The sequence below is a fragment of the Oncorhynchus nerka genome, linkage group LG10, assembly GCF_034236695.1.
Source record: "Oncorhynchus nerka isolate Pitt River linkage group LG10, Oner_Uvic_2.0, whole genome shotgun sequence".
Classification (NCBI taxonomy): Eukaryota; Metazoa; Chordata; class Actinopteri; order Salmoniformes; family Salmonidae; genus Oncorhynchus; species Oncorhynchus nerka.
Window position 1 is genome coordinate 90,395,096 of NC_088405.1, and position 12,500 is coordinate 90,407,595.

Below are 12,500 nucleotides of genomic sequence, written 5' to 3' on the forward strand. Positions count from 1 at the left end.
CTCAAAGGCTTTAAAGTAATGGATTGGATATTGCTTACTGAGTAGCACACTATCAATCTGAATCACAGACAATAGCCACATGACCTTATCCAAATGAGGTCCTCCTCAGCTTACAAACTGAGTCTTTGACAATCCAGTCTCATCGAGATGTGGCTACTAAACTCCAGATCTGACAGTACTGTAAACGCTTGCTACTGGCCTGGACCAAGAGAATGCTGACCATTGTAAAGTACCCTTTGAGGCTCCGGCTATGCCTGCCGGGTGGACTGTAGAGCAGAGCTAGAGAGCAGACAGACCCAACTGGCATTGTCACCATCACTACCTACAGAGGTTTATCAGGTCTGTCCTCCCCAGAACAGCTGCAGCCAGGCGTGACTTGTCACAGATAACCACCAGTGTGGGGGGATGCCTGATGACATCATCAGATCATCACTTCCTGCTAGAAGCCACCTCTCACTACTATGAACGTTATGAGATGTTGGAGAATGTATTCAACACGTGACTTGTCACTCCATGCTGATGTAAGAGGTAAACTAACGCAGTGAAAACGACTACCTCCAAGTCCATGTGTCAGATTATTTTACAAATCAAACCAACATAAGTGGACATGACGGTGCACTGGTCTGCGTCCTATAGGGCAAAATGGCTTGAAATGCTGGGGGTGTGACTGAGTGAGTGAGTGAGTGAGTGAGTGGGTGTGGGTGGGTGAGTGAGTGAGTGGGTGGGTGAGTGAGTGAGTGAGTGAGTGAGTGAGTGAGTGAGTGAGTGGGTGAGTGAGTGAGTGAGTGAGTGAGTGAGTGAGTGAGTGAGTGAGTGAGTGAGTGAGTGAGTGAGTGGGTGGGTGAGTGAGTGAGTGAGTGAGTGAGTGATTGAGTGAGTGAGTGAGTGGGTGAGTGGGTGAGTGAGTGAGTGAGTGGGTGAGTGAGTGAGTGAGTGGGTGAGTGAGTGAGTGAGTGAGTGGGTGAGTGAGTGAGTGAGTGGTGGTGAGTGGTGTGTGAGTGGGTGAGTGGTGAGTGGTGAGTGAGTGAGTGAGTGGGTGTGTGAGTGGGTGAGTGAGTGAGTGAGTGGGTGAGTGGGTGAGTGAGTGAGTGAGTGGGTGAGTGGGTGTGTGAGTGGGTGAGTGAGTGAGTGAGTGAGTGGTGAGTGAGTGAGTGAGTGAGTGAGTGAGTGAGTGAGGGGTGGGTGGTGGTGGTGGTGAGTGGTGAGTGAGTGAGTGAGTGAGTGAGTGAGTGAGTGAGTGAGTGGGTGAGTGGGTGGGTGAGTGGGTGTGTGTGGGTGAGTGAGTGAGTGAGTGAGTGAGTGAGTGAGTGAGTGAGTGAGTGAGTGGGTGAGTGAGTGAGTGAGTGAGTGGGTGAGTGGGTGTGTGAGTGAGTGAGTGAGTGGTGGTGGTGGTGGTGAGTGAGTGAGTGGGTGAGTGAGTGGGTGAGTGGGTGTGTGAGTGGGTGAGTGAGTGAGTGAGTGGTGAGTGGTGAGTGAGTGAGTGAGTGGGTGAGTGGGTGTGTGAGTGGGTGAGTGAGTGAGTGGTGGTGGTGAGTGAGTGAGTGAGTGAGTGAGTGAGTGGGTGAGTGGGTGTGTGAGTGGGTGAGTGAGTGGTGAGTGAGTGAGTGAGTGAGTGAGTGGGTGTGTGAGTGGGTGAGTGAGTGAGTGGGTGAGTGAGTGGTGAGTGGGTGAGTGGGTGAGTGGGTGTGGGTGAGTGGGTGAGTGAGTGAGTGAGTGAGTGAGTGAGTGAGTGAGTGAGTGAGTGAGTGAGTGAGTGAGTGGGTGAGTGGGTGTGTGAGTGGGTGAGTGAGTGAGTGAGTGAGTGAGTGAGTGAGTGAGTGAGTGAGTGAGTGAGTGAGTGAGTGGGTGAGTGGTGTGTGAGTGGGTGAGTGGTGAGTGGTGAGTGTGGTGAGTGAGTGAGTGAGTGAGTGAGTGAGTGAGTGAGTGGGTGAGTGGGTGTGTGAGTGAGTGAGTGGTGGTGGTGAGTGAGTGAGTGAGTGAGTGGGTGAGTGGGTGTGTGAGTGAGTGAGTGAGTGAGTGAGTGAGTGAGTGAGTGAGTGAGTGAGTGAGTGAGTGAGTGAGTGAGTGAGTGGGTGAGTGGGTGTGTGAGTGAGTGAGTGAGTGGAGGGGGTAATGTTATGGAGCGATGGCTACAATAGCTGCCTGGTTGCATATTACACGGCTGATGCTGCTGTAAATACTAATGTGAACTAATGAAGTGAGGCATGTGTACACCCAACTAAAGGCATCCACTTCCCCTCCCTCATTCTTCTCTGATAGGTCACATGTCCTACAGTACCCTATCCTCCACTTCCCCTCCCTCAGTCTTCTCTGATAGGTCACATGTCCTACAGTACCCTATCCTCCACTTCCCCTCCCTCAGTCTTCTCTGATAGGTCACATGTCCTACAGTACCCTATCCTCCACTTCCCCTCCCTCAGTCTTCTCTGATAGGTCACATGTCCTACAGTACCCTATCCTCCACTTCCCCTCCCTCAGTCTTCTCTGATAGGTCACATGTCCTACAGTAACGTATCCTTACTTTCACCTCTGTCATGACTGGAGATCCTCTAGTTACTAATGTCATGAGAACAGTCGATTCCCTCACCAGAGTCAAGGTTGGTTTCAGTCGATTCCCTCACCAGAGTCAAGGTTGGTTTCAGTCGTTCCCCTCACCAGAGTCAAGGTTGGTTTCAGTTGTTTCCATCACCAGAGTCAAGGTTGGTTTCAGTCGTTTCCATCATCAGAGTCCAGGTTAGTATCAGTAGTTTCCATCACCAGAGTCCAGGTTAGTATCAGTCGTTTCCATCATCAGAGTCCAGGTTAGTATCAGTAGTTTCCGTCACCAGGGTTCAGGTGAGATAGAAGAAAGCCTACTATAGGTCCATACAGTATATGTGTGTTTGTGTGTGCTGACGGTCATTGCCTGTATTTCTCTCCTAAGGACCAGGCAGAGCAGAGTCAGGAGTAGCTGGGTCAGGGAGGGTACGATGGGAACAGCCAGGAGCAGCTGGGTCAGGGAGGGTAGGATGGGAACAGCCAGGAGCAGCTGGGTCAGGGAGGGTAGGATGGGAACAGCCAGGAGCAGCTGGGTCAGGGAGGGTAGGATGGGAACAGCCAGGAGTAGCTGGGTCAGGGAGGGTAGGACGGGAACAGCCAGGAGTAGCTGGGTCAGGGAGGGTAGGATGGGAACAGCCAGGAGCAGCTGGGTCAGGGAGGGTAGGGTGGAAACAGGAGGGGTGCTGGGTCAGGGAGGGTAGGGTGGAAATAGGAGGGGTGCTGGGTCAGGGAGGGTAGGGTGGAAACAGGAGGGGTGCTGGGTCAGGGAGGGTAGGGTGGAAATAGGAGGGTGCTGGGTCAGGGAGGGTAGGGTGGAAACAGGAGGGGTGCTGGGTCAGGGAGGGTAGGGTGGAAACAGGAGGGGTGCTGGGTCAGGGAGGGTAGGATGGGAACAGCCAGGAGCAGCTGGGTCAGGGAGGGTAGGGTGGAAACAGGAGGGGTGCTGGGTCAGGGAGGGTAGGGTGGAAATAGGAGGGGTGCTGGGTCAGGGAGGGTAGGATGGGAACAGGAGGGGTGCTGGGAAAGGCTAGCAGCAGAGGGGTGCTGGGAAAGGCTAGCGGAGGGGTGGGCGATAGGGTACGTATGCGTATAACAAGATAAAGTGCCGTATATTTATTACTCCCAAAGAATCAATTTACACTCTGCTTTTCTGCAGCTCACACACACACACACACACACACACAGACACACACAGACACACAGGCACACACACACACACACACACACACACACACACACACACACACACTGCAGGTGAGGGAATAAAGGACTGTTGTGCTTTGCTTTGGTACCATCTCTAGGTAACGTTACCTGCTCTTCCACAGCAGTGATGTCAACGTCTCTGCCCTTCCATTGAACATGTTCGCACGGCCACATGTGACATCGTTAACACATGTGACATCGTTAACACATGTGCAGGAGTCTGTGTGTCGTTGTTGACATTGGAGATGAATAAGGACTCCACCGTTGTTGACACGTGAGTCTGCTCTCTTGATGTCACAGGAAGTGTGCGTAGCTGGACGCACTTTAGTGATAAACAACTCATCAGATCGAGACAGCTGGATCCCAGGGTCGTGACCCACTACGGCTACAGAACACTAAGGTTCAGCTGGATCCCAGGGTCGTGACCCACTACGGCTACAGAACACTAAGGTTCAGCTGGATCCCAGGGTCGTGACCCACTACGGCTACAGAACACTAAGGTTCAGCTGGATCCCGGGGTCGTGACCCACTACGGCTACAGAACACTAAGGTTCAGCTGGATCCCGGGGTCGTGACCCACTACGGCTACAGAACACTGAGGTTCAGCTGGATCCCAGGGTCGTGACCCACTACGGCTACAGAACACTAAGGTTCAGCTGGATCCCGGGGTCGTGACCCACTACAGCTACAGAACACTAAGGTTCAGCTGGATCCCGGGGTCGTGACCCACTACGGCTACAGAACACTAAGGTTCAGCTGGATCATAGGGTCGTGACCCACTAAGGCTACAGAACGCTAAGGTTCAGCTGGAAGCGCAGGGTTGTGACCCAACACGGCTACAGTACGATAAGGTTCAGCTGGATCTACAGGGTCGTGACCCAACACGGCTACAGTACGATAAGGTTCAGCTGAATATGTAGGAGTGACCCAACACGGCTACAGTACGATAAGGTTCAGCTGGATATGTAGGAGTGACCCGACACGGCTACAGTACGATAAGGTTCAGCTGAATATGTAGGAGTGACCCGACACGGCTACAGTACGATAAGGTTCAGCTGAATATGTAGGAGTGACCCGACACGGCTACAGAACGATAAGGTGCAGCTGAATATGTAGGAGTGACCCGACACGGCTACAGTACGATAAGGTTCAGCTGAATATGTAGGAGTGACCCGACACGGCTACAGTACGATAAGGTTCAGCTGAATATGTAGGAGTGACCCGACACGGCTACAGTACGATAAGGTTCAGCTGGATATGTAGGAGTGACCAGACACGGCTACAGTACGATAAGGTTCAGCTGAATATGTAGGAGTGACCCGACAGGTTCAGCTGAATACAGTACGATAAGGTTCAGCTGAATATGTAGGGAGTGACCCGACACGGCTACAGTACGATAAGGTTCAGCTGAATATGTAGGAGTGACCCGACGACGTTCAGCTGAATACAGCTACAGTACGATAAGGTTCAGCTGAATATGTACGGCTACAGACGATAAGGTTCAGCTGAATATGTAGGAGTGACCCACGGCTACAGTACGATAAGGTTCAGCTGAATATGTAGGAGTGACCCGACACGGCTACAGTACGATAAGGTTCAGCTGAATATGTAGGAGTGACCCGACACGGCTACAGTACGATAAGGTTCAGCTGAATATGTAGGAGTGACCCACACGGCTACAGTACGATAAGGTTCAGCTGAATATGTAGGAGTGACCCGACACGGCTACAGTACGATAAGGTTCAGCTGAATATGTAGGAGTGACCCGACACGGCTACAGTACGATAAGGTTCAGCTGAATATGTAGGAGTGACCCGACACGGCTACAGTACGATAAGGTTCAGCTGAATATGTAGGAGTGACCCGACACGGCTACAGTACGATAAGGTTCAGCTGAATATGTAGGAGTGACCCGACACGGCTACAGTACGATAAGGTTCAGCTGAATATGTAGGAGTGACCCGACACGGCTACAGAACGATAAGGTTCAGCTGAATAGGTTCAGCTGAATATGTAGGGAGTGACCCGACACGGCTACAGTACGATAAGGTTCAGCTGAATATGTAGGAGTGACCCGACACGGCTACAGTACGATAAGGTTCAGCTGAATATGTAGGAGTGACCCGACACGGCTACAGTACGATAAGGTTCAGCTGAATATGTAGGAGTGACCCGACACGGCTACAGTACGATAAGGTTCAGCTGAATATGTAGGAGTGACCCGACACGGCTACAGTACGATAAGGTTCAGCTGAATATGTAGGAGTGACCCGATAAGGTTCAGCTGAATATGTAGGAGTGACCCGACACGGCTACAGTACGATAAGGTTCAGCTGAATATGTAGGAGTGACCCGACACGATAAGGTTCAGCTGAATAGGAGTGACCCGACACGGCTACCCAGTACGATAAGGTTCAGCTGAATATGTAGGAGGACGGCTGACGATAAGGTTCAGCGACACGGCTACAGTACGATAAGGTTCAGCTGAATATGTAGGAGTGACCCGACACGGCTACAGTACGATAAGGTTCAGCTGAATATGTAGGAGTGACCCGACACGGCTACAGTACGATAAGGTTCAGCTGAATATGTAGGAGTGACCCGACACGGCTACAGTACGATAAGGTTCAGCTGAATATGTAGGAGTGACCCGACACGGCTACAGTACGATAAGGTTCAGCTGAATATGTAGGAGTGACCCGACACTGCACCATTACGATAAGGTTCAGCTGAATATGTAGGAGTGAACACGGCTACAGTACGATAAGGTTCAGCTGAATATGTAGGAGTGACACGGCTTGATTGGATTTCAGCTGAATATTAGGAGTGACCCGAGGATACAACGATAAGGTTCAGCTGAATATGTAGGAGTGACCCGACACGGCTACAGTACGATAAGGGTTTAGACGATAAGGTTCAGCTGAATATGTAGGAGTGACCCGACATTACAGGACAGGTTCAGCTGAATACAGGAGGCTGTGGCTAAATAAGGTTCAGCTGAATATGTAGGAGTGACCCGACAGTGCTGAGTACGATAGGTTCAGCTGAATATGTAGACAGTTGACCCGACACGGCTACAGGCTAAGGTTCAGCTGAATAATGGTCAGTTGAAAGGTTCAGCTGAATAGTGTGACTGATACACTCTGATTCAGCTGAATATTAGGGTACAGGCTGTGGAGCTGAATATGGTCAGTCCCCTGTTGAAGGAGGAAGTTTGCACCATTATATACCTGCTTTGGACAGTTAACCTTTGATTGGATTTTGATTTGGAGAGGATAAACTGACACATCTAAAGAGAAATGATCCGTTGGTCGTAATGGTTTAGACGTGTAGACTCTGATTGGACAGTTAGGGTACAGGCTGTGGACTAAATGGTCAGTTGAAAAACAGGAAGTGTGACTGATAGACTCTGATTGGACAGTTAGGGTACAGGCTGTGGACTAAATGGTCAGTTGAAAAACAGGAAGTGTGACTGATAGACTCTGATTGGACAGTTAGGGTACAGGCTGTGGACTAAATGGTCAGTTGAAAAACAGGAAGTGTGACTGATAGACTCTGATTGGACAGTTAGGGTACAGGCTGTGGACTAAATGGTCAGTTGAAAAACAGGAAGTGTGACTGATAGACTCTGATTGGACAGTTAGGGTACAGGCTGGAGACTAAATGGTCAGTTGAAAAACAGGAAGTGTGACTGATAGACTCTGATTGGATAGTTAGGGTACAGGCTGTGGACTAAATGGTCAGTTGAAAAACAGGAAGTGTGACTGATAGACTCTGATTGGACAGTTAGTGTACAAGGCTGTGGACTGATTGGTCATTTGAAGAACAGGAAGTGCGACTGGTACCTTTGGAAGGCGTTCTGGATCCCCAGGGTGCCGGGGGATGACCTTCTGCAGTCGTTGGAAACCGTAGTCGATGGTGGGTTCATTCAGAGCTGAGGACACACGCACAATACTGAACGATTAGAGCACTGTAAAATAATCTCATAACAATGAATGTTTTCGTCATACGTTCAGAATATAATCTGGAGTTGAGTTCACTCTTCGTACAGTATTCATCTTGTTTTATTAATTTTACCAGCTAATTTCTGAAGTTGTGTTCCACAGGAAGTACAATATCTATCAAGAGTAGTACATCAAAGAATATATCAAATAACCGGTACCAAGGCCCTTTCCAGCCTGTGATTGCTTTAAAGGGGCAATATGTCTTTGCTACACCCATTTTTTAAAACTTGTTAATTAATTATATATACCCATTGATTCTTCAAGAATATAACTTAGGAATGACTCATGAGCTTAGTTTAACTGTCACACCCCATGGGAACACAACATATGAGCTTGTTTTTCTCCTATGTTTGTAAACATTGTAAACGTAAACAAACACTGTACACTCACAACATGGTTAATAAAAATCATTTTGATATCACGGATGGTCAGTTATTGCGTCTATTAATCTGAGAGTGGTTACATTTCTCCAGGCCCTTAGCTTTTTACCAAAACAGGCTTTCACTGACATTTTCAACATGTCCCTGTCCGAGTCTGTAATACCCAACATGTTTTAAGCAGACCACCATAGCCCCTGTGTCCAGGAACACCAAGGTAACCTGCCTAAATGACTACCGACCCGTAGCACTCACGTCTGTAGCCATAAAGTGCTTTGAAAAGCTGATCCATGGCTCACATCAACACCATTATCCCAGAAACCCTAGACCCACTCCAATGTGCATACCATCCCAACAGATCCACAGATGATGCTATCTCTATTGCACTCCACACTGCCCTTTCCGACCGGGACAAAAGGAACACCTATGTGAGAATGCTATTCACTGACTACAGCTTAGCATTCAACACCATAGTGCCCTCAAAGCTCATCAATAAGCTAAAGACCCTGGGACTAAACACCTCCCTCTGCAACTGGATCCTGGACTTCCTGACGGGCTGTCCCCAGGTGGTGAGGGTAGGTAACAACACATCCGCCACGCTGATCCTCAACACAGGGGCCCATTAGGGGTGCGTGCTTAGTCCCCTCCTGTACTCCCTGTTCACTCATGACTGCAAGGCCAGGCATGACTCCAACACCATAATTAAGTTTGACGATGACACAACAGTGGTAGGCCTGATCACCGACAATGAGGAGACAGCCTATAGGGGGGAGGTCAGAGACCTGGCCGTATGGTGCCAGGACAACAACCTCCCCCTCAACGTGATCAAGACAAAGGAGATGATTGTGGACAACAGGAAAAAGAGGACTGAGCACGCCCCCATTCTCATCAATGGGGCTGTAGTGGAGCAGGTTGAGAGCTTCGAGTTCCTTGGCGTCCATATCACCAACAAACTAACATGGTCCAAGCACACCAAGACAGTCGTGAAGCGGGCACGACAAAACCTATTCCCCCTCAGGAGACTGAAAAGATTTGGCATATGGGTCCTCAGATCCTCAAAAGGTTCTAGAGCTGCACCATCGAGAGCACTGGTTGCATCACTGCCTGGTATGGCAACTGCTGGGCCTCCAACTGCAAGGCACTACAGAGGGTAGTGCGAACAGCCCAGTACGTCACTGGGGCCAAGCTTCCTGCCATCCAGGATGTCTATACCAGGCGGTGTCAGAGGAAGGCCCTGAAAATTGTCAAAGACTCCAGCCACCCCAGTCATAGACTGTTCTCTCTGCTATCGCACAGAAAGTGGTACCGGAGCGCCAAGTCTAGGTCCAAGTGGCTTCTAAACAGCTTCTACCCCCAAGCCATAAGACTCCTGAACACCTAATCAAATGGCTACCCAGACTATTTGCATTGCCCCCTATTTTACACCGCTGCTACTCTGTTGTTATCATCTACTCATAGTCACTTTAATAACTCTACCTACATATACATATTACCTCAACTAACCGGTGCCCCCACACATTGACTCTGTGCCGCTACCCCCTGTATATAGCCTCCACATTGACTCTGTACCGGTACCCCCTGTATATAGTCTTGCTATTGTTATTTTACTGCTGCTCTTTAATTACTTGTTACTTTTATTTTTTATTCTTATCCGTAATTTATCTAAATGGTTTTAAACTGCATTGTTGGTTAGGAGATAGTAAGTAAGCATTTTACTGTAAGGTCTACTACACCTGTTGCATTCAGCATTTCACTGTAAGGTCTACTACACCTGTTGTGTTCAGCATTTTACTGTAAGGTCTACTACACCTGTTGCATTCAGCATTTCACTGTAAGGTCTACTACACCTGTTGTATTCAGCATTTCACTGTAAGGTCTACTACACCTGTTGTGTTCGGCATTTCACTGTAAGGTCTACTACACCTGTTGTGTTCAGCATTTCACTGTAAGGTCTACCTACACCTGTTGTGTTCAGCATTTCACTGTAAGGTCTACTACACCTGTTGTGTTCAGCATTTCACTGTAAGGTCTACTACACCTGTTGTATTCAGCATTTCACTGTAAGGTCTACTACACCTGTTGTGTTCAGCATTTCACTGTAAGGTCTACTACACCTGTTGTATTCAGCATTTCACTGTAAGGTCTACCTACACCTGTTGTATTCAGCATTTCACTGTAAGGTCTACTACACCTGTTGTGTTCAGCATTTCACTGTAAGGTCTACTACACCTGTTGTGTTCAGCATTTCACTGTAAGGTCTACTACACCTGTTGTATTCAGCATTTCACTGTCAGGTCTCCTACACCTGTTGTATTCAGCATTTCACTGTAAGGTCTACCTACACCTGTTGTATTCAGTATTTCACTGTAAGGTCTACTACACCTGTTGTGTTCAGCATTTCACTGTAAGGTCTACTACACCTGTTGTGTTCAGCATTTCACTGTAAGGTCTACTACACCTGTTGTCTTCAGCATTTCACTGTCAGGTCTACTACACCTGTTGTATTCAGCATTTCACTGTAAGGTCTACTACACCTGTTGTATTCAGCATTTCACTGTAAGGTCTACTACACCTGTTGTATTCAGCATTTCACTGTAAGGTCTACTACACCTGTTGTATTCAGCATTTCACTGTAAGGTCTACTACACCTGTTGTATTCAGCATTTCACTGTAAGGTCTACTACACCTGTTGTATTCAGCATTTCACTGTAAGGTTTACACCTGTTGTATTCAGTATTTCACTCAGCATTTCACTGTAAGGTCTACTACACCTGTTGTGTTGTATTCAGCATTTCACTGTAAGGTCTACTACACCTGTTGTATTCAGCATTTCACTGTAAGGTCTATTACACCATTCAGCATTTCACTGTAAGGTCTACTACACCTGTTGTATTCAGTCTACTACATTTCACTGTAAGGTCTACTACACATTTCCTGTAAGGTCTTGTTGTTCGGCATTTCACATTTCACTGTAAGGTCTACTACACCTGTTGTGTTCGGCATTTCACTGTAAGGTCTACTACACCTGTTGTGTTCGGCATTTCACTGTAAGGTCTACTACACCTGTTGTGTTCGGCATTTCACTGTAAGGTCTACTACACCTGTTGTGTTCAGCATTTCACTGTAAGGTCTACTACACCTGTTGTATTCAGCATTTCACTGTAAGGTCTACTACACCTGTTGTGTTCAGCATTTCACTGTAAGGTCTACTACACCTGTTGTATTCAGCATTTCACTGTAAGGTCTACTACACCTGTTGTATTCAGCATTTCACTGTAAGGTCTACTACACCTGTTGTGTTCGGCATTTCACTGTAAGGTCTACTACACCTGTTGTGTTCGGCACATGTGACTATTACAATTTGATTTGATTTGAGATTTCACTGTAAGGTCTACTACACCTGTTGTGTTGCATTTTTTACTACACCTGTTGTGGCATTTCACTGTAAGGTCTACTACACCTTGTATTCAATTTCACTGTAAGTCTACTACACCTTTTGTTAGCATTTCACTGTAAGGTCTATACACCTGTTGTGTTCGGCACAGATAACAAAGCTAATGTAAAGAAGAGTGGAGGGGATTTACATATATGATTGTAGCTAATGGAAGTCAATGTAAAGAAGAGTGGAGGGGATTTACATATATGATTGTAGCTAATGGAAGTCAATGTAAAGAAGAGTGGAGGGGATTTACATATATGATTGTAGCTAATGGAAGTCAATGTAAAGAAGAGTGGAGGGGATTTACATATATGATTGTAGCTAATGGAAGTCAATGTAAAGAAGAGTGGAGGGGATTTACATATATGATTGTAGCTAATGCAAGTCAATGTAAAGAAGAGTGGAGGGGATTTACATATATGATTGTAGCTAATGGAATTCAATGTAAAGAAGAGTGGAGGGGATTTACATATATGATTGTAGCTCATGGAAGTCAATGTAAAGAAGAGTGGAGGGGATTTACATATATGATTGTAGCTAATGGAATTCAATGTAAAGAAGAGTGGAGGGGATTTACATATATGATTGTAGCTAATGGAAGTCAATGTAAAGAAGAGTGGAGGGGATTTACATATATGATTGTAGCTAATGCAAGTCAATGTAAAGAAGAGTGGAGGGGATTTACATATATGATTGTAGCTAATGGAAGTCAATGTAAAGAAGAGTGGAGGGGATTTACATATATGATTGTAGCTAATGCAAGTCAATGTAAAGAAGAGTGGAGGGGATTTACATATATGATTGTAGCTAATGCAAGTCAATGTGAAGCACAGTGGAAGAGATTTAAATATTCTATCGTGGCTAATGGAAGTAATTTCACATTCCCATGAAGCTAGACTGCCCTTATTTATGAAAGTGAGTGTAAAAAGCACGTATGGT

The 12,500-nt window shown here is 47.3% G+C and overlaps 1 protein-coding gene across 10 annotated transcripts in view; it reads right to left on the reverse strand.

Annotated features, from left to right (window-relative positions):
* LOC115119506 (transcription factor COE1-A-like) overlaps positions 1–12,500 on the reverse strand; it is a 389,994-nt gene that overhangs the window by 56,712 nt on the left and 320,782 nt on the right. For all 10 annotated transcript variants that reach the window (XM_065023924.1, XM_065023922.1, XM_065023916.1 and 7 more), the window contains exon 11: positions 7,587–7,675. In XM_065023924.1, the coding sequence (XP_064879996.1) occupies positions 7,587–7,675 (89 nt within the window). The remainder of the gene's footprint in view (positions 1–7,586; positions 7,676–12,500) is intronic.